The sequence below is a fragment of the Nanorana parkeri genome, unplaced genomic scaffold (assembly GCF_000935625.1).
Source record: "Nanorana parkeri isolate BGI_ZX_2015 unplaced genomic scaffold, ASM93562v1 scaffold209, whole genome shotgun sequence".
Classification (NCBI taxonomy): Eukaryota; Metazoa; Chordata; class Amphibia; order Anura; family Dicroglossidae; genus Nanorana; species Nanorana parkeri.
Genome location: NW_017306477.1, coordinates 487672 through 510495, shown reverse-complemented (window position 1 = coordinate 510495; position 22824 = coordinate 487672). Strand labels below are relative to the sequence as shown.

At 45.8% G+C, this 22824-nt stretch overlaps 1 protein-coding gene across 3 annotated transcripts in view; it reads left to right on the top strand.

Moving 5' to 3' along the window:
- The first annotated feature begins 1031 nt into the window (after window positions 1-1031).
- MXRA7 (matrix remodeling associated 7) overlaps window positions 1032-22824 on the top strand; it is a 45698-nt gene continuing 23905 nt past the window's right edge. For 2 of the 3 annotated variants that reach the window (XM_018555686.1, XM_018555688.1), the window contains exons 1-2: window positions 1032-1558; window positions 22212-22272. In XM_018555686.1, the coding sequence (XP_018411188.1) occupies window positions 1187-1558; window positions 22212-22272 (433 nt within the window). In that variant the 5' untranslated portion in view covers window positions 1032-1186. The remainder of the gene's footprint in view (window positions 1559-22211; window positions 22273-22824) is intronic. The other variant, XM_018555687.1, reaches the window with a different exon arrangement.

Below are 22824 nucleotides of genomic sequence, written 5' to 3'. Positions count from 1 at the left end.
TGTTGGGGGGTTTTACGTCATTTTCAGGCCTAAAATGTGGAATATAACATGGGTGCAAAAATGGAAAAAAGGGCCTCAGTCATGAAGGGGTTAATGTCACTTTAATACTGACGACTAGAGCACAGCAACCAGAAATGTCAACTGTGTCAATTCTGCTACGTACGAACATTTGTCAGTTCGCACAAAACCCCAAATTTTGGAAATTCGTCCGAATCCTGAAACCGAATCCGATCCGAATTACGAATCTGACCCGAATATGAAACCCAAAACAAAACACATACAGGACCCAATTTTGGAAATACGAAATAAACAAAATCCGAAACGAAACAAAATTTTTGCGGCTGCACATGTCTATTGGGAACTGTGTGGGTGAAGTTGTAGTAAGTTCAAATGCATTGGTGCAGTGAAAACTGTGTGCGTGCAGTAATAGTCAGTGCAGTGGAAACTGCATGGTGCAGTGTTAGTCAGAAAAGTGCATCACTTTAGTGGAAACTATGTAATCAGTGAAGAAGTGTATATATATTGTTGGGTTTGAAGTTGTTTTCTAGCCAAAAATTCAGATTTTATCATGAGTGTGCAAATAGTAAGAAATTGCTCCGGACAACAGGTGGTTAATGCAGCACACTAATTCTTTTAGATGAGCCCCACTTTCATGAATGATTAAAAAAAAAAAAAAAATCTACTAAACACTATCTGATCGTATTAGCTGAAATTGAATACACAGCTGGATGGATATTTGTGATAGGAGATGACATTTTCACGCCTAGACGGTCACGTGACGTCAATTCAAGTTGGCAGGAAATGACTGCTGTGGCTGCAGGGTCCTCTTTGATCATTCTCAGGATGGCCAGATGTCACGATTATTCCGTGTAGCTTAGTTCACGTAGAAATGATGAAATAACAACCAGAAGTGCTTATAAAAGTCATCGCTCCAAAACCATTGAAAAAAAGGATAGTTGACTTAAACCTGTGATGTGCACAAGCTTGGACAGATAACGGATTTTTCCAGCCTGCACGCTGCCCTCTGTATAGCTAGGCGGAGAGCTGCTGGGATATTGCTTCTAATGGAAGAGGCAGGGCCAGGCCAGTGACAGCTGTGTTGTGGAAGGCTAGCTGGGAGGAGTGAGGATCAGTCTGTACAGCTCCTTCCAGAGAGGAGAACAAAAGCCATCTCATCCCAGACAGCATGGAGCTCGAAGGGGACTTCTCATTGACAGTTCCACTCATCTTCACAGCGTTGGCTGTCATCTTGGCCACGCTTTGGGTCAAGCTTCGCTCTACAGGAGAAAAGCAGCCAGCTGAGGAATCCCATGAAGCAGAGGTGAAGGAGAGAGTGACAGAAACGTTGGAAGAAGAACGGGATGACAAAGAGGATCATGCGGCAGAGGAAGAAGTGCCTGAAAGGACAGTGACCGAGACTGCCCCGGTGGAAGAAGTCGGGGCAGCTGAGAAATTGCCCGCGGCCAAAGAAAGTGAGATGGACGCCACGGAGTGTGAAGAGAAGGCGACAACTCCATCCAGCCAATCTAGTCAAGAAGAAGAAGAAGAGGACAGTAAAGTAAGACCAGACTTACATTACCCTACTAGACCATAAGGCCTTGTGCTCATGGGCTTCAGCTTGTATAAGAGCAGTGTGTTCTGCAAATATTTGCAGGCTTCATTCAGCTCATTTGATGACTTTAAAGAATAAGTCCAGTTTCAGAAAAAAGTTCAGGGCCCGTTGCCCTGGCCTAAACTAAAAAGATGCATACTCACCTTAATCCCATGGCCTCTGCGATCATTTACATCCAGTGCCACAATTCTCACTCTCCTGGTCACCCCTGGGGCCGGAGATGAAGGTAGGCGGTTGGAAATACAGCCCCATAGTTATCTATAAGGCTGTAATGCACAGGCATGGAAAACATGTAAGCAATCGGGTCAAGGTAAATGTGCATCTGTGCATGGGGGTGGTGGGATGGGTTAGGTCAGCGCAAAAAGGATAAGTGCACTTTGTCTGAATGCGCACTTATCCTTATTAAGACAACCTTCAACTCCAGATTTGCAATATATGACACAGATCATTATGGGAGTGCTGGCTGCTACTTCAAAGAAGCTGCTATGAGACTTCAGCAGGCTTTCGACAAGCTCCAAGTAGAGCTGAAGCCTGCTTACAGCTTATTTAAAGTGACAGTCAACTCTCCGATATAGATCTACGTTAAACCAGAAGCTAAAGTTTGCTTTTAAGTCATCAACAAAGCTTCTAAAAAGTTTTGCAAATGCGTTGTAAAAGCTGAATCCCGTATGTACCGAAAGTATTGCGCTGGGGTACTGCCCTAGGTCTGGCATTGCTTCTACTGGGCGTACAGCGCCGTGATCCTCAGTGGAGTTTAAATAAAACTGTCCCAGTAGTTGCACAAGTTGGTAAAATACTCCTGTGCTGGAATCCTTCAGCGTGAGATTATATTCCGTGTAAAATTCAGTAAAAGGATTCTTCTGTTTTCACAGCCGGGTTCACTTGTAGTGGGGTGGCAAACCAGGGCCCTTTTAAAATGGCTGCAGATGGGCTTCTAGTGCCAGCGTGTAACTGGCATTCAGACGGAGCACAGCTGTGAGCATCCACCCTGCCTGTCTGCCTTTGCTGCGGAATGTCTCACTCTCTCTGTATTGTTAGTGGGCAGAATGATGTCACTGAGATCAGTCCATGCAGACTGGATGGGGTGACCCCTGTACAGCTAAAAAACAAACGCGCCCGACTTTAATTACGTTGATGCAAGACTGACTTTAATTAAGTTGACGTAACCGTAGGTGTTAACCTGGAATCACATCTTATCAGAGGTGGTAGATTAACACATTGCATAAAAACGCATCCTGATTCTCCCCAAATATATATGTATATGTGTGACTGTATTTATAATAGCGTGTCTGCTTATTCACAGTTGCCTGTGGGCCTGTACTGTACATCTGGACTGGAAGACAGAGGAATGTGGTATCATGTATACAGAAAATGCCTGTATATCCCTGTCTCTGGGTCCCGCTCACCTCGCTGTGTTAGCTTATGTTTGTGTGTTCTGCCCCGCTCTGCGAGTATGTCTGGCCTTGTTTATACTGAATTATGCCCTCTGGCTTTGGAATGCCTGTCTCATACCCAGGAGCTGCTTCATTTCCTGTCCACATTCCAGCGCTGTAACCCATTCCCATGACAAGGGCTGTAAGGCATCGCTGGTCACACAAACTACAGACTTACCAACAGTTTTCAAGCACAGTAGCCCGTCGCAACCAATGAGAAATGATCTTTTAAAGTGAACCTGTACTTCATCCATACTTTGATCCAGTGGGCTGCCCTTACTGGAGTTAGGCTATGAGCCGCATACCTTCCAGATTCCATCACATCTTATTTCTCAAGCCCTGAAAAAGGGGGAGTCCATTCCCCCGAAACACATTGGCAGTATCTAATGTTTGATGTTGATTGGATGCAGGCATTGTTCAGATATTTTGGCAGCCAGCGGGGTCGACTAGCAAGATACTGAAGCTTGGCCCAGTGGGAGATTCCTCCATCCACACAGTTTAGCGTAGATGAAGGAATCTGTTGCACTTTTTCCATCTGACCATAGAAAATCTGCAGATAATTTATAGGTGTATGGCCATCTTTACTGAGATCCAGCGCCTGTGGCCTGAGGGGATTGATTACATCCTCCCCCGAACTCCTCTTGCTGCCTGCTGCTTCTGCACAGTACGGCCCCATAGCCTTTGGTGCTTGTCTACCGCTGTAAAAGAAATGAAAACAAATATCACTCCCCATCATGTCATATAAAAAGTTAATTGGGCTGTAACTATAAACCAGACAAGCAACAGACAAGTCTGTCTCATATGCCTAAATCTAAAGCAATGCAGAAACAAAATGAACCCTTGCAGTGGGGCTACTCTCTGCACTGCAAGGGTTAAGTGCTCATTTTGGTCTATAGGGTGTAAAACAAAAAAGAAAGAACCAAACAGCGGAGCAGCGTTCCCTGCAGCCTCTCTCCCCCTTCGCTCCAGCAGTCTAAGGCTGGGTTCACACCTAGACGTATTGAATATGCGTGTTTTTCACGCGATTTGCGGTAAAAAACGTGCGACAAACGCACGTTTCCAAGGGCTACTTGGCTGTATCCCAATGGAAATGCGCAACAAAAACGCCCCAAAGAAGCTCCTGTACTTCTTCGGGCGTAGGATGTTTTGTAGCGCGTTCATACGGCCTGTAATACGCCCAGGTGGGAACCATACCCATAGGAAATAATGGGATTTCAGTGTTTGAGCGTTTTGCAGAGCGTAGGAACTCGCTACAAAATGCCCAGGTGTGAACCAGGCCTAAGAACCCATGTGTCACCCCGTCCAATACAGTGTATTGGATGTGGGGACGCCGGGGGACATTCCATTGCCAGAACAGAGGGGCGAAGAAGCAGGTCTTTCTCTTATTGGTTAACCAATGGTTAACCATTGAAAACATTTTGTCATATCTTTTTGATAAGTGCAAAACAAAAACTGTTATTCCCACAAGAAATCCAGCAAGCTCACACGGTCCTCTGCACTGTTGTCAGTTAGCATTGTGCTCAGCTATCTTTATGGACCTCAGAACATCCTCCACTATGTTATGTAGAAAAGGAAAGGGAGGGGTATCCTAGGGCTCCTCCGGGAATCCAGTGCTGTCCTGTATCCTGTACACTGTGCAGTGTTATCTCAAACAATGTTATCAGGAACTGTTTTAGGACTACAGAACACCTCGGCTAGGGTTGCCACCTGTCCAGGATTCACCCAGGCAGCCCGGGGTTTTGACTGCTGTGTTCGGGTTTCATGGCAGCAGAAACCCGGACACAAGATGTCATACAGACGGGGGCAACCAAAATTAAGAAAGGGGCTACTGGCCCCCCACTGAAAATAGTCTCAACTGTGATATTCTCCCCAAAAAATGGGGAGTCATTCTCCCCAAAAAATTACTGCGTGCCGCTAGAGTGTTTGGGTTCCGCTTGAAGAAAAGGTGGCAACCCTAACCTTGGCATATGTAATGGAGATGACAAAAGAGGGAGACGTTCTGTAGTCCAAATGTTGTCATCAGCCTAGAGCTGAATGTTGCCACCCTAGGGCAGGGAGTGTGTTAGTGGCAGGGTCACCTGGTAAATATATAGATAAATAATCCTGAATAGGAGAACTAATGCCTCCACCACCTCTAGGGAGTTGTAGGCTGCAATACGTAACCTTTGTTTCCCCTTTAACTCAGCCACTAATGAATGTTTAATAACATGCGTTGCTGGGAAAGGCTGAGAAATTAGAGGCGGAGCAATCCACATCGCTGGATCTACAAAGACTGGGTGGAGGTGTGAAAATAAGAGGCACAGAAGTGGCGTGTTCCCCGGGATCGCTGCAATGATCCATCTGCTCTCCAGGCTGTGAACACATGTTTTGAGGACATGCGCGGGATTACATAGCCATGGAAGTGATAGACGTTCTGTTTGGGATAGAAGTTGGTCTGTGTTATAACACTGTAAGTTTATCTTCTGGTGTTGTCTCTTCATAACCTGTCTGTACAAACATTGCCTGAGACCCTACAAGGTACAAGCCATATAAACATAGCACAGGGCCGGATTACAGGTGACGTTTTATCTGCTGATATTTGGACTTCAATGGTTCCTCCCCGCCCCCTTTATTACAACACTGAGGACATTTTTATTGTCACTGTTTTCATTTCACACCTCATTTTAGATCCAGTAACATCATCACTGGGTCTCTGTGCAATGCAGGCAGATCATGGCTGTAGGGAGGGGCTGGCAGGGTGCTGTACATAGCTCCTTGCAAACATCACAGCTCAATGCCTCAGTACTGCTCTCAAAAATCCTCAGTTCTCTCCTCGCTCTCTCTCTCCTGGCTGTCTCTCCTCGCTCTCTCTCCTGACTCTCTCCTCGCTCTCTCTCCTGGCTGTCTCTCCTCACTCTCTCTACTGGCTGTCTCTCTTTCTCCCCTGACTGCCTCTCCTCTCTCTCTCTCTCCTGACTGCCTCTCCTCTCTCTCTCTCCTGACTGCCTCTCCTCTCTCTCTCTCCTGACTGCCTCTCCTCGCTCTCTCTCCTGACTGTCTCTCGTCACTCTCTCTCTTGACTGTCTTTCCTATCTCTCTCCTGACTGTCTCTCCTCGCTCTTTCTCCTGACTGTCTCTCCTCACTCTCTCCTGACTGTTTCTTGTCGCTCTCTCCCCTGGCTGTCTCTCCTCGCTCTCCCTCCTCACTCTCTCCTGGCTGTCTCTCCTCGCTCTCTCTCCTGGCTGTCTCTCCTCGCTCTCTCTCCTGGCTGTCTCTCCTCGCTCTTTCTCCTGGCTGTCTCTCCTTGCTCTCTCTCCTCGCTCTCTCTACTGGCTGTCTTTACTGGCTGTCTCTCCTGACTGTCTCTCCTCACTCTCTCCTGGCTGTCTCTCCTCGCTCTCTCCCCTGACTGTCTCTCCTCGCTCTTTCTCCTGGCTGTCTCTCCTTGCTCTCTCTCCTCACTCTCTCTACTGGCTGTCTCTCCTGGCTGTCTCTCCTCGCTCTCTCCCCTGGCTGTCTCTCCTCGCTCTCTCCCCTGACTGTCTCTCCTCGCACTCTCCTGACTGTCTCTCCTCACTCTCTCTCCTGGCTGTCTCTCCTCGCTCTCTGTCCTGGCTGTCTCTCCTCGCACTCTCCTAGCTGTCATAATGTGCCTTGCGAACCCGTGCGGCCGAACGCATTGCAGCCAGAGGGTGTGGCTACGGTGCCATTCACTTCAATGGCCCGCCACGCCCCCTCCTGCCCCACAAAAAAGTGCGCCGGTCACAATGCGAGGCAGTGCGTTCTGGCCAGAATCGTGCTGGAACACACTGCATCTAGTGTGAACGGGCCCTAAGTGTTCTGCAGCCTCTAACAAGGTCAAACACCTACAATGCACCTGGTAGCTAAAGACCATATAGTTTTATATCAAGACATTTTTGAGAATGCTGACAGATGGACTATTGTCTCATACAAAGTGACCACTTTGGTGGAACTGCAACCAAAGCCCTTCTTTGTTTTTAATAGAGCGGGGAAGGTTTTCGTTTCTATCTATGCCTCCACTGGGGCGGTTTTGACTTGGTGTCACCCGGATAGGCAGTAAGGAATAATCTCTGATATGGGAACAGTGGAGTGAAGAAGAATCTCTCTGGGTTTTATTACTGTCTGTGTCACAAATGGGCATATTTCCCCTCACTTCCTGTCCCAGGACAAGACTGAGGGGACATCTCTCTAATGAGGACACATACCACAATAGTGGGCAACTCTGGCCCTCCGGCTGTGCTTCAACTACAAATCCCAACATGCCTTTGCCTCCAGGAGTTATGCCTGTTACTGTCAGTCTTGCAATGCCTCATGGGACTTGTAGTTCCACAACAGCTGGAGGGCTGGCATTGCCCACCCCCCTTTTAACCCATATCCACGTCTATCGAAAACAGGACAAAATGTGGCTGAACTTTGAATTCAAGCACGGAGAGAAAAGGAGAAGTGCAGGGGTGACTGTCACAAATCAGAACTGTAATCTCTTCCATCCGCAGCTCTGATAGTGGTTTATTGCATGCACTTGTTGGGTGAGGCAGTTGTGTAGATAACGTAAACGGCAGAGTTTAGATTAGTCGAAAGGCAGATTTGAGACATATAGAAGGGTTGGCCTTAGGCCCTGATTCACATTTGCGAATGGGGTTGATTGCATGAGTCTTAAGCTGCCCATACACCTTCAACTATCGCACGACTTTTGTTGTGCGATGGTTGTAAGGTGATTAAAATTTCGTACGATCTGCCCATCTTGGACAGGCAGATCGTACTTGCGATCATCGCAAGCCCGCCCCTCTAAGGGGAGAGCTTCCGATGATTGCAGTGCTGAGCGGGCAGTGTGCGCTTGCGCGCACCGGCCCGTGCGGTGTTCGTCTTCCGAGCACGCCACCCACCCGCCGAAAATCTTGCGATTTTTGGCAGGTTTTCCAGTGTGCTTGGAAGACGAAAGTCGTGCGACCTTAAGTAGAAGCGGTCGCACGCTGCCCATACACCTGCCGATTGTCGTACGATCGTGGGATCGCCTGCGATTATCGTAAGATAATCGGCAGGTGTATGGGCACCTTTACGAATACCTCCATAAGACTCGTGTCATCAGCTGCGGGCAGGACATGCTGTATGATGCAATAACAGCGGCCATCGCCTGTAGTTGTGTGCATGTAATTGCACCTGTGGACGACCCCCCTAGACTAGACTGTTTGTGCGACTACAAATGGCTGCGGGCGCTGGCAGCTGTCCTTGTATTGTACAGCGCCTCTCACCCACATCTGATCACATGAGTCTCACGGAGGAATTCATAAGACTCATGCAATCAGCCTCATTCCTAAGTATGAATGGGGCCTCAGGGAATGCGAGTCATCCCAAACATCTGCAGGCAGGACCATCAGAACAACTTGAAGATTGCTGAAAGCAAACTAGCAGTGTTTAGGGCACAGTGCCAGAGCCCCCCTTCGCCCACGGACCACTTATTCCCATGCTTTCCATGCTGTCCTGTTGCTCCGTCAGAGCTGGCAGCCAAAGCTACCCGCACACTGCAAGGCAGTGGCATCACAAGGGGGGTGCGGCCTGCACCCGGGTGACACCATTGGAAGGGTGACACCAAAATGACTGACAGTCATTTTGGTGTCACCCCCTCTAAAAAGTCGGCCACTCGGTCATAGACTGAGAGCCCAACAGTGTCAGTGCAGAGGAGGGGATCCGGCAGGATACCACATCCTGTCGGGTGAATGTCCCCGCCTCTCCGCCGGCGTCCATCACTAAGATTGTTGCCAGTAGGCGTCAATCAGATGACCGTGCATCCGCGATGACATCATCGTGCAGGAGCGTGGTGGCGTCACGCGCATGCACGATGACGACGGGGTGTCACCCGGTTCAATGCAAGTGAATGGACTTGTATCAGATATGATGACGTCAGCGGTACTTCGACCGCTGCAGCCTGGGGCAGAGGAGGCTGCAGGCACCAGCCTAGCAGGGAGGCAGGAAAGAGTGAGTATATCTTTTTTTTATTGTAGACCCTACACCAAAATGAGTACTTAACCCTTGCAGTGTGGGGTAGCCCCACTGCAACGATTAATTTTTTAAATGCCCAGATAGATTTAAAAAAAAAACAAGATGAACTATCCCTTTAAAGTTACATAGGAGGGGAAAGCTAGGTGGGATTTGTAGGCACGTAAAAAGGTAAGCAGCAATTTTAGGCAAAGTTATGCAATGTGATGCAAGTTATGCAATATAAAGTAAGTGTTATCCCAATTTGGCTGCAAACATGTAAAGGCTCCAAACTCTCTGCAATGCTCTGCGCACAATGCTCTTATACAAGCTGGAGCCCGGGTGTACAATGCCTTATTTATTCATTTCTAGACTTTGTAACATGAAATGTACTCTGGGAGAACTATTCCCGGCGTCGCGGCTAATTCATATGTAAATATCGTCACCCATTCATATGTAAATATCACAGTCGAGACTATTTACTAGGGATGCACCGATACCGGTATTTTGGTACCGAGTACGAGTACCGATAATTTTTCTTCGGTACTCGCCTATACCAATTACCGAGTAACGGAAGTCCCATTCAGGAAGCCAGGTGGCGTGTAATGACTCGCCACCTGGCTTCCCGATTAACAAGAAAGTCTGTCCCCTCTTACCTTGGTATGTCCAGCCTGTCACCCCTGGGGCCGTGACTGTCTGGCTGGCCAATCAGTAAGCTGGGCGCCGTGTAATGACGCAACACCCTGCATTCTGATTGGCCGGGAGGCTGGCTCCAAGCATGAAGCCAGCTTCCCGGCCAATCAGAATGCCGGGCAGCGCGTTATTACACGCTGCCCGGCTTCCTGATTGGCCGGGAAGTCGGTTCCATGCTCTCTCATCACAAGTGACGAGAGAGCATGGAGGCGCTTCAAGGGCGAATCAGGAAACAGGAAGTATCGGGCTTGGCATTGGAGCAATTGGGCGAGTACGAGTACTCGCCCAAATACTCGGTATCGGCACCGATATCGATACTAGTATCGGTATTGGTGCATCCCTACTATTTTCAGTGGGGGGCCAGTAGCCCCTGTTTTAATTTTGGTTGCCCCTGTCTGCCTGACATCATGTGTCTGGGTTTCTGCTGCCATGAAACCTGGACACAACATTCAAAACCCGGACTGTGCGGGTGAATCCTGGACAGGTGGCAACCCTAACTAGACATGTAAATTTGTTTAATTCCCAATGGATATTTGTACGAACTTTGTTAAATTTGAAAATTAAGATGCATCGGAATTTCCGAATTCGAATGCAAATGAAATGTACGTTTCCGATCCATCTAAATTTCGTTCATATATTGGACATGTGACTGTTCTCTGGCCAATCATATTTTTTTGGGCTGTTGGGGGTTGTTATGTGACTCCATGTTGTGGAGTAGAGAGAGTTGATAAGAGCAGTAGGGGAGCACACGGTGTCAGAACTAAAATGACAAAAAAAAATAAAAAAAACCCTAAAAAAATAAAATTCATTTATAAATAAAGAACCTCATCCGCATAGACCCGTAAAGAAAATTCAGATGGATCCGAAATCTGAATAATGAACCGAATCAAATTTCAGATCCAAAATCTGAAAAATGAAGGAAATAAAAATCCGAATCGATGCCAAATGATACGAAACACATTTTTTTTGCAGGGTTACACGTCTAGCAGAAACAGTGTCATTGCACGGAAAACCTCCAAAAAGCTGATTGGCTGCAGTCACTGTTCAGCGACAATTTTTCGCCCAGTTCCTTCAATAAAAGTCAATTAAATAATACTATAAATACTAAATTACTATAAATCGGCCAAAATTGTAACAGCGTGTGCCCAGCTTTACTGTTGCTTGAAAAAAAGGTTTGTAATTGTGATCTGGCAGTGTTGTGGTTCACACACCTCTAGCACACTGCATTGTCAGACACGTGACAGTGTGTATCCTGGTTCAGCTCTGCAACTTCCCTTGTCAACAATCCTATGGCCTACTCACTGGGCAATGTGTCAGCATCATCACTCTGCTGATTCACTGACAAAGGAGCAGACAGGAAGCTGCAAAGTTTAATCAGGATATAGTGATGCCACTTGCCGTGTTGTGCAGTGTAACAGGTATGTCCAGGTAATAGCAAATACGGGAGATATTAAACCCAGACTCCTTTACTATATTCAATCCACTTATCCCACAATTTACCATATTTATCCATAGTACCTCTATGTTTGAACATAACCCCCTCAAAACCAACCACTCAAAAAGTCTTAATTTAACTTTTAGCAACATTTTACCAAAGCTGAAATCCTCAGCTCGTGGAAACGTTTAGCTGTGCAGCAGCTGTGATCTTGATAGTTATTTTTACAGACGGCGATGGCTGCTACGCACAAGCATTCTGTAGCTGCCTAATCGCTTGCATGGAGCTGAGGAAGTGTGTGCCGCCCCCACTGCTGCCGGCTATCCCAGGCTCCGCTATGCAGGCCCGGCACGGCAGGTCTCTGCACTTTGATTGGAGGGAGATCAGCATACTTCAAGTGGCTGATCTCTCCTCCGATCACGGAACCTGAAAGCAATGTGTATTACATCATTTCAAGTTTCAGTATGTCCTTTCTCTGGCTGCTGTGGCCGGAGAAGAGGCTGGTGGAGCATGAGCTCTGCTTTATGAGCTTCTTCAGAGTCCCTAGTTGACATTATGGGTCTAGTAGACCCCTGATGTCTCCATAAAAAGACCTGTCACATCCTCCACAGCTTGTTAGCCCTCTATGTGATAACAATAAAGTTTAGTGTAAAAAAAGCGTAAAAAATAAAAAGTCACATAAAATTTTTTTCACAATTGTTTTTTAGAATCCCAGACTGGTGACAAGGAAGCATGGAGCCGGCCAATCAGGAAGCCGGGTGCCGTGTAATGACTGGCCGCCGGCTTCCTGATTGGCTAGAAAGCCGACACCATGCTTCCTCATCACCTGGTGACTAATCGGGAAGCCGGACCGTGAATCATCACACGCCACCTGGCTTCCCTAATGGGACTTCCGGTATTCAGTATCGGCGAGTACCGAAAAAATAAATATCGATACTCGATACAGAAAAAAATGGTATCGGTGAATCCCTAGTTTGTAACATTGCAGAGTGTACAGGACACACACACACACATTAGATTGTAAGCTCTCATGAGCAGGGCCCACCTAACCATCTTGTCTTGAATTGTACTGTGACTGTACTATCTCCCCTGAACTGTTTCCCTGTAAAGCACTGTGCAAACTGCTATAAACAGCTATCTAAATCCTCTATAATATTATTAATAATAATATAACAAACACTTTCAATTGTATATTTACAGACCAAAAGGGAGCAAAGAATAGAAGTTCATTGTTGGGGTTTGTATACTCTATAAATAGATTTTTTTTACACCTTGCTCCCAAAAGTGCTAGGCTAACTTTTCTGAATAACACAAACCAAAGTCTGTCATGTCCTTGCCTACAGGAAATATGATCTGAAAGGGTTAAAATATTATTCTGACTCTGGCTCGGAGTGAATAAAACTAATTCCCATGTGAGTCACTTGCAGCAGAGATCCAGCCTTACAAGGCAAAGAGCCTCACTTGGTGCTGAGTTGCTATGATTCAGGACCTAAGTAGTTCCCTTTTTGTGCTAGCATACGATGAGTAAATGTGTCCAACATACACCTATTAACCTGTGTATTCCGCCACTAGTTCTGTGACTTCATCTGCCAATATGTTACCCCAAGCCCCCCCCTGTGCCCCAGCCCCCCCCCCCCCCCCACACACATTGTGCTACATTGTGCCATTTGGCTTCCTGTAAATTGACAGTCCCGATCATGCTTTTTGATTGTGTTGTCCTCTCTGTGGACTCAGGGGGCACTCTGAGGTTAGATAGCAGATTGTCCCATTTTACAATGGCGCCCAGGCTTATCTGCACCTTGCACAGTATGCCTGGGTCCTGCCAGAGGAAGTAAGGAGATTACAGACTGAAGAGATTAAACTATTTATAATCTTCGCTGCCAGCAGATATTCTGAAGACAGAGGACTGGTCACATTCTGGGATCTCAGAAAATGGCTAACTACGTAATTCCCAGTGCACTCTTGGGAAAAATACATTGAAGGGGATTTGTCAAAACCGGAGCAGACAGAATCTGGAGCAGTTGCCCATAGTAACCAATCAGCTTCTCTTCAGTTTGTTTAGTTATACTTTGAAAATGAAAAACAGAAGCTGAATGGTTACTATGGATAACTGTTCCAGATTGTGTCTGCTCCAGTATTGATAAATCCCCCTTCTTCTATCCTAGTTCAATACCATTCAGGAAACCTTCTAGTTTGTATATTTCTGAATTCCAGATAAATATGAAAAAATTATGTTTGTAGTTAAAAGAAAAAGAACAATTAAAAGAGACGTAAAGACAAACTTTTGGGGGCTTTACTCCTCTTTTAAGTCACAGGAATACATTTACTAATGTCCTCCTGTGACCCAAAGTCAGCACATAGCGAGCTACTGCCGGCTATATGCTGACAACACAGAGCCGCGCTGCAGCCAGGAGAGATCCCAACAATATTGTCTGATTGACAGCTGGCTCTGCCTCTCTAGAGCCAGAGCCAACTGTGCCGCCCCTTCCCATGCTGGCTCTAAGTATTGGGAAGAACAAATTTTACTCTCCCAATACTTCTCCTTTAAAGTTACCTTTTTATACCATGTTTCATGTTATATCCATATTCAGGGTGTAACATGAAACATGGTCACACTGCCACCCGCTCCCCTCCTACCCCATTTACCTGAGGGCTTGTTCACACCAAATGCAGACCAGATCTGCATGAGTTTCTGCACACGCAGTGCAGTGTGTTATATTGCGTTTTTTGCAGCATTTTTGATGCGTTCCAGTACGTTTGCATGCGTTTTTGATGTGTTTGTATGCGTTCCAGAAAAAATAGGGCTTGCTGCAGGTTTTTTACATGCTGTGGATCTGAACGCTGCGGTGTGATCCGTTCTGTAACTGCTCTGCTCTGCTCCTGGAACGCGCTTGCGGTGAACAAGCCCTGAATCATAGCAAATGGACTTGTGGTGCACAATAAAACACAAATTCAGTGACGTCAGGACAATTATAGTCCATTGACACTTTTCCCATCTCTTTTCCTGTTACTGCATGTCCATACCTTGGCACAGACAGGGATGGAAGAGCCAAAGCATTACACCCCACAATCCACTGAACGCGGTTGTAATGCTTTACTGGCTCCAATGCAGAAAATAACAAATACAAATGTTTTCTTTTATGATTATGTATGCGTTTATTTTATTTTTTTAAAAGGTGGAATTTAACTTTATCCCCTTTCTGCCAGTGGGAGCTAGCCCATTAGGGGACCTTAACGCTGGGGCTTCCTGATCATCCGTGATTGATCCGTAATCCCTGATCACTGTGATTGGCTTTCACAGTGGTTATGTGATCAAGAGCCTGACCTACCACCTCCCTTGACCGGGAGCTGTCAGTGAAAAAGGTTGTTAAAGATGTCACCAGCACACCATATTGAAGTGAAGAACGTGTCTGTTTATTGACGCTTAATGTCAAAACAAATAGCAACCTTTCGGGGCCACACAGGGTCCCCTTCATCAGGCTTGAAATGACCTAATTCCCATCATACTGCTCTTGGGTGGCCAATGGAGTGGGAGATCTCAACAAGTTGGACATCTCGATAGAACACTGGCCGGGATGCGATACAGTGCGTTCCAGCAGTGAATCGTGCTGGAACGCACTGTGTATGGTGTGAACTAGCCCTAAAGGTTCCAGTGCTACCTTCAAGGTTTTTATTGCTGTCTGGAGAAATTCACCCCATCTATTGGTCCTGATTGGTCCTGATGACCATTGTCAACAGGGCTAAAAATGAAGGTAAATCTAAAATTTGCAGTTGTCACTGGAGCAGGAATAGCGGGAGAAGTAAGACTACCTGTAGTACTGTGCAAGCAAAATGCCAAGACAAGAAGCAGGACACATAACTATGAAGGAGTGATCTTGCAATAAAAGAGTAACAGATAGCTTGTGGGACTAGTCGTCATCTACCAAAAACTACAATAGCATTTCATTTGGATGACCATTTAAATCTAGTGTTTCAGTCACTATCTCCTCCATTCAGAAAATGGCTTGTATTTCTTGAACAGAGTACAAGCCATTCCGTGATTGGAGGAGAGGAGATCTTGTTCAGCTGATAAGCTAATAAGAGAACATTTAGCCATTTATGGCTAGCTTTAGATGTTGTTAGCCAAAGGTGCAGCATGCCTAATGTACATTCCTGTTCCATCTGCCTGTACTTAGTCTGTCGAGAGGTTCTGCACATTCCCCCATCATATGCTAGTGTTTGTTCTACTGTGGAATCTATACATGGATTAATAAATGCAAAATACCATAATTATTGTTGCCAGGTTATATATAGTAAATGGCTCGCCCTGTTGTTGAGTACATCACTTCTGTGTGTGTTTGTAGGTCATGTTTCTCATCACCTTTTTGTAACATACAATAGAGCCTACTTGGCTTCATGCGATTCATTCTAACGTGCTTTTTCCAAAATGCATTTTCCGTCCATTCTCAACAGTTTATTTTCAGCACCCTTTCTAAAAAAGGAATACAATAGTAGATGTAGGAATGACTTAGCTGGCTAGGCAATGAGTAACACATGGATGATGTCAGGGCCGGCCTTAAGCCTTTAGGCGCCCTGTGCGAGAAAGCTTTACAGCGCCCCTCAGTGACCACACCCCTCAGTGGTCACACCCTTTAGTGGCCACACCCCCGTAACCACACCCATTTCACCCCAATATCCGCACTGTTTAAAGACTTCTATTCTTTTAAGCCGCAAAGAAACATATTAAAAAGTATGATAAAAATAAAACTTTTATTCAAAGGTATTAAACTTGTCGGCACAATATAAGTATTATTATCAAATAAAACAACAGAAGTTAAACAATAAATGTCAATTTAAAAATAAAAAATCCTTTTGTACATTTGTTATTATTTCTTTTCATAATTTGTTATTATTAATTTTTTACTGTTGGGGGGGGCTTAGGGAAATATTAGGGGTCCAAACATTTGGACCCCTTTTTAAATGAGAAAAGAAATTGAGGACACCAAATCCTCAATTTCTTTTTCAGCAGCCTCAGCACTCAATGAATGTGACACATAGAACTATGTGTCCCCAGTTATTTACAAACACCGGAGTGATCAAAGAGAAGGAGCGCTGTCATATCGGATGGCCAGCGGTAAGGGGGAGAGAAGCCGCCCCCAGGACGAGCTGTGTCGGCCGCACGGCGCCCTTGTTGCCATGGCGCCCTGTGCGGCCGCACAGCTCGCACACCCCTAAGACCGGCCCTGGGTGATGTGTATAGGAGACACCCATTGAGAGACTCGAGACTGGAATTCAGAGCATGACATAATCCTGTGGTGTAACAGAATACCTACATGCCATTGCACTTAATTTATTTTAATGGTATGCATGGCCTGCTTTGGTAGCTTGCAAATTTCCATCGGTGATGTTCATGTGCATAGATACAGATGTACATTTTGATTAGGTTTTAACTGTTAGTAAAATCAGATTGGAAAAGATTGTGTTGATGGGCTAAATTATGCATTGGGTGTTTGATTAACAGGAGGGTATGGGCAAAGCAATGGGTGCACTTTAATGCCAGCTTATACCTTTATATCTTCTTATTTCACAAACCGAAAGGAAAAAAAAGCCATGTATAGGTTCTAGTTTGGTTCTTCTTGACGCTTACACAGGGCTAAGAACCCGCTCTTCAATCCCATGTGACGCCATTGGTTCCAATTGGCCAGTTGCCATACTCCAGCACTGTCATGTGGAAAGAAGGGTGGTGAATCACATGTTCCCTTCCTGTTGCCAAACAGAGTGGCAGGGGAGCAAAAGTAAGGTGAACATGTGTTGCTGCAGGGCCTGGCATTAAAGTAAATGGCCCAGGTATCTGGACTTCATACTTTAGTAGCTTTTGGGCTTGTGCCAATGGGCTTGGGTGTTAACACGCAAATATGGCTTGCTTTGAGATGCATTCATCCTGAATTTGAGATCAGTTTCAGATTGTGTTGAGAGCAATTAATGTTCATTGATATGTGCATTTGACCTTCTACTGACCTCCTTCTGACCTCCTAAGCTGAAACAACCTGCTTTAAGCTGCTTTTGCATTCCACTTGACTTGTATAGTGAGAGAAGCAGTTCTGGCTTTGTCACTGTATCATAGAGTAAATATTCCCTTAACATATTTTATGCATGTTATTTACTTAAGTCTCAGACCCTAAGACTGCTGCTGGGTGCCATCACCTTGGATGTGATATCAGCAAAACGTTTATATCTGTCCCTTAGTCCCCATTCACACCTAGGCGTATTGTAATATGCGCGTCTGTCGCCCGACCGTCACGCGTTTTTTTTACCGCGATTCGCGGTAAAAAAGTTGCGCGACCGTCGCGCGATTCCAAAGGCTACTTGGCAGTATCCAAATGGAAAACGCCCTACAAAACGGCCCAAAGTAGTCCCGGGACCTTTTCAGGCGTGGGCCATTTTGTAGGGCGTTAGGGATGGGCGGAAATACGCCTAGGTGGGAACGAGGGCATTGACTACAATGCTATTTATTTTTTTGACCGTTTTGTAGAGCGTTCGTCGAGCATAGGACGTGCTACAAAACGGTCAGGTGTGAACGCAGTCTAATTCCCAGGAACAGTCCCTATCCATGGGAAATGGGCATCCCCAGCACGGGAAGTAGCGACAGTGATGTATCCAGGATATGGAACATGTTCCAGAGGCCTCTTGAAGGAGGGGGCATTGCTCTGTGGGTCAGTGAAAGTTTGCTGACTCACAGAGACATCAGAGACATCAGACTGCTACTGTCATCATTCAATCCCCCACCACTGGTGGTTGGTTGCTAGTACTGCCTAGCTAACTAGCATCCAGCCACTAATGGTGGGACGGTTTAAATAATGTGAGCGGGTAGTTGGTTACTAGAACCACCCGTCGTTCTAGCATCCAACCAATGGCCCATTATGCCCAGCCAGAATTCAGAAAGAGGAGGCAGATGGAACATCCTTGGCAGCAGGGAGCTGTAATCACACTCCTGGGTGCTTACTCTCCCTCAGCAGACAGTAGAAGTGATTCGGGTTGCTGCAAAGCTGCCTGATCACTTCTACGACCCCTGCACTTGCGCCCCCCGCCATGTTTCCTAGGCTCCTCTATCAGCCCCCAAAATGCTGCTCCAGACTCCCTACAGTGCTGCCTGCATAACAAAAAACCTAGGCCTCTGGTCAAGTGACGAAGAGGAGGTTGTCATTTTGTACTCTGATCCCCTCCTTCATGAGTGATTACTTGACAATGCCTAGGCTTTTGGATATGAGGCACCACTGAAGGAAACCCAGGACAGCATTAACCACCCAGCAAGGCTGTTAACATATAACATTTCAGTGTGCACCAACCTTAAGGGTTAAGTGTTTTACTTTATTTCCCATGTTAATAGACAGGGAGATTTATGGCAGAATGTAACTGAGAACAATACAATTGGAACACAGTGACATCTGCACTGTGATTTCTGGTGCATGGTGACTGCTCAATTACCCAGTCTGCAAACACATGAATGTGCGGTAGCAAAATCCTGGAAATGAGACTTAGCCAGAGACAGGAAAGTAAATGTTGTATATTTTTTTTATATTGCAAATTGTAGGAAACATTCATGTTAACTGTTTAAAGAAAATACATTGGTATCAAATTAAGCAGCTATGAGCTGCCTTGCAAAAAAAGTAATAGACTTGTGTTGGGTGAATGAGGACTAATGCAGCTTGCTGCCTCCCTGTTGCGGGCTGCTCATACAGCTGCCAATACCTGTGTCCTTATAATGGAGGACAGTGGCTGGGTCTGCACTAGACTTGTCAATAGTCTGTACAGAAAAAGCCTGACTGCCCACTTGCCTCCATCATGAGCACAGAGTTAACGCTGGTTATACCATGTTACGATTTGTTACTGAATTTTGGTAGGAAATACCTCAAAATAAATTTTTTTTCTCAGTATAAATGCTGTTTTCTGCCCTCACACTGCTTTGTTTCTGTGCTGGCAGAGCTGAGTAACAGCCACACCCCTCAGTACAGGTTTCCAGACTTGTATTGCAGTGCATGGAAGGAAGAAGAATGTTTGTCTGACCAGGTCAGTTACATTACAACAGGGGCAGGCAACTACGGCCCTCCAGCTGTTGTAGATCTATAAGTCCCATGGGGCATTGTAAGACAGTGACAGGCATGGCTCTCAGAGGCTGAGGCATATTGTAATTTGTTGCTGAAGCACAGCTGTAGGGCCGGAGTTACCCACCCCTGTATTAAAGTGTGTTCCGGGTCTAAATCAGGTGCCTATTGAACTGCCTAGTCATAGGTAGGGCCCTCCTTACCACCTTGTCTTGAATTGTATTGTGATGTCTTCCTTATATTGTAAAGCGCTGCGCAAACTTTTGGGGCTATATAAATCCTGTATTATAATAATAATAATAATAATTTAGACACCCTGCACAGTAGCTGTAACAGAAACGTGGCAATAGTGGTGACTAATCCTTCATCCCTTTTTTGGCCACAGCTTCCAGAGTTCAGTTTCTTTTTAAAGTATAGCTAAAGTTAAAAAAGGAACTTTACCCATATCTTTAACATTCCAACAAAGGCACCTTTAGAAATGTTTGGTAATGGTAATCTACAAACAGATATTTGTAGATAATTGTCAACTTTTTATTCTTTGTACACCTTATTTTTCTTTTCTGCCCCATTCATCTCACAGTGACCATTTTTACTAAGGGCAGATGAATCAATCTCCCTTTACTTCCCGGAACTCTAACACATGTGACTAGGACATGTGACCATGCACATCATCTCAGAGGGAAAAAAAATGCTTTTCCCTGAGATCTCATGAGAATTTGCAGTGTACAGATGCACTGCAAAACCCCACCGATGCACTGTGATATAACATTCCCAGGATGCATCTCTTAGGCCAGGGGTCAGCAACCTTAAACACTCAAAGAGCCATTTGGACCCGTTTCCCACAGAAAAGAAAACACCGGGAGCCACAAAACCCTTTTGACATCTAAAATGAAGATAACACGTCATATATCGTTTTTTACCTTTATGCTATGTATATAGGTATATGTGGGCTTAGTAACGCACTGGACTCAGGGCTTACCTGAGACCCCACCTGAGTGTGACCCTGCAGGGCACACCATAGATCCTGCACAGCCCATCTGAGACTCTATGGTGGGCTCTGCAGGGCCTCAGGTGGGCTGGTCCCTGGGTCCCTTTCACTGTACCTCCTCCCAACTCCTCTTACCTAGTGCTGCTGCTGGGGTCAGGCCTCCTCCACCCCCTCCCCTGCCACCTCTGCCATGCCGCCCCTGGTACAGCTGATACTCATGTAAGAGGCCCCCCAGGCTGCCCAGACCCCTCACATGGGTACCGGCCATACACACACTTCTCCTCTCCCGCCGCCTGTTACTAGGGATGCAGCCGGGAGAGGAGGTGAGTCCCAGGACCCTGGACTGCCGCATATTCCACCAGAGGGTTGCCCAGGACCGGACCTCACTGGACCCCCCCCCACAGCCTCAGGCCCCGGGGGTAGTTGTGTCCCTGGAAAGGGAGCCGCATCAGAGGGATGAAAGAGCCACATGCGGCTCCGGAGCCGCAGGTTGCTGACCCCTGTCTTAGGCCATGTTTATATCACTAATGCCTATGAATACCAGGAAGTGGAAAGAAATTGTAAGAAAAAGAAAAATATGTTTATTTAACTAATGAATGTAAGATGATTTCATATAAGCATGCAGAGCTCAATGCTGAGGTGATTTTTAGTGAAAGGGGGGGAAAGATCCGCCTTAATGTTTTGTTTTTTTTAGTTTAGAGTAAAGTAGGGAATTGTTAGAACCCTGTTAGTTTTCATTTATTTTTGTTATGTTATGTTATTTATTTATAATATTTACAACCTTTTTATAGGTTTCCCTTCCTTAGAAATACAACGGGAAATGAAAGTAAAGGGAGATCCAGCCATGCATTTTTGCGTTGCAGAGGCACCCTAATGCATGTCCAGAATACAGCTGCGTTCACTGTTCTATTACAGGCTGGGAACAGGGAGGTGACCTAGCTGTGTTGCTTAACTGCTATAGTGAGAAGTCAGGTCACCAAGCTGGCTGTCCTGTGTGGCAGAGTTGTGCAAGTATTAGGACTGGATAGAGAGAAGTACAAAAAGTTAGTTTTTTTTTGGCTTTCAGCATTAACGTAGTACTAAAAGCTAAATGTTTTTTATCTTAATGCATTCTCTGCATTAAGGTACAAAATGCCCTGCTACCTTTCCATGTGCCCCCCACCCAAAACACTTACCTAGGGTCTACGAACACCGTCGCTGGCTCCTGGATGATCTGCTCTGTTTCCCCAAAGTTCTGGGTTGATGGGAGGGATGCCAAGCCCATTGAGGGCAATAGGCTGCTGCATCTGCCTGTCAAATTAGTGGGGTGAGGGAGGAGGCGGGTTTAGGGGCATGGCTTGTTGAATGCTGTGTGTGCCAGTGAACGCTCACAGCACCAATCAGTTCCCAGCCAGGAGAACGCACCCACGGGTGTCTCCTTTGTAACCTGCTAGGCAAAGGAGACACCTGTAAACCGGGGGGGGTTGCCAGAAATAAATTAAATGGTGCAATTTAAAAAAAACAAATCTCAGTAAATAAATTGCCATATACAATGCTGATTTACAATTTAAAAGAAACAAGGGTTTACTGTCACTTTAAGGGCAGGTTCACTCCAGAAAATAGTGTGAACTTGCTGCAGTCCAGTGCATTCCAGACTAGACAAAATAAGACCTGCAATATTTTTCTGGTCTGGTCTGGAACGGACTGCGCTGGTGTGAACAGAGGCTAGATCTAGCATAGGGATACATTAGGATGCATCTTGAGTCCGGAAACAATCTGGTCTTTATCTGGAGATGATCTGGATGTGATGTGAATGGGCCCTAAGTGCAGATCATGGATCCTTTTATCTATGTTGAAGATCTGGTGTCCAGTTTATGCATGGCAGCAACTTTCAGTTTATTTGCTCTGATCTTTTGCAGTTAAACTGGTATCACAAGCATATTTAGCATTTGAGAACAGGACACGCACAGGTAATAAAAGTCAGATACATAAAAACAATTCTTGTTTCTGTTGCAGGAAGAAGATGTTGAAACGGAAAATGATAAAGTTTTGAAGATTAGTGAAGCAGATGATGCAGGTGAGTGTGTTTTGCTGGATGATATATGTATAAAAAACTTGTATTTACTTGGAACCTGTGACATCATTTAAAGCTGATCTCCGGGATAAGCAAATATTGCCTCAATACAAGAGGCGTGCGTGTGCGTTCTTGTGTATTCTGGAATCTGCTGTGCTTTGTGTATTTCTTTCAGATCTGTGCAGTAATCAAATATCTCTGCAGGAATAATAAAGACCAGTCACTGCTGCTTTCTCTCTTTGTGCAGGGTGACTGGTCTTGTATCCGCCCCCTCCTGTAGTGGATGAAGCTTGCTGGGTCCTTCCCACAGCTCTGCTCTCTGCTCAGGCTATTTGCAACACAGTGATGATGTCACGGCTACACTTACAAGTTAATAACTGGCGTTGGAAAGCATTTAGTGCGCACAAAGTAGATCTATATTCAATCCTGAAAGTACCACCCCCATAGCCTTCTCTTTTTCTGTTTTAACTCTTTATGTCCCTTTAAACCCAGTCATGTAGTCCCTGCAACCATCGCTTTTTGCCTGTCTGCTCCAGGCCTAACTTTCCATTGCCA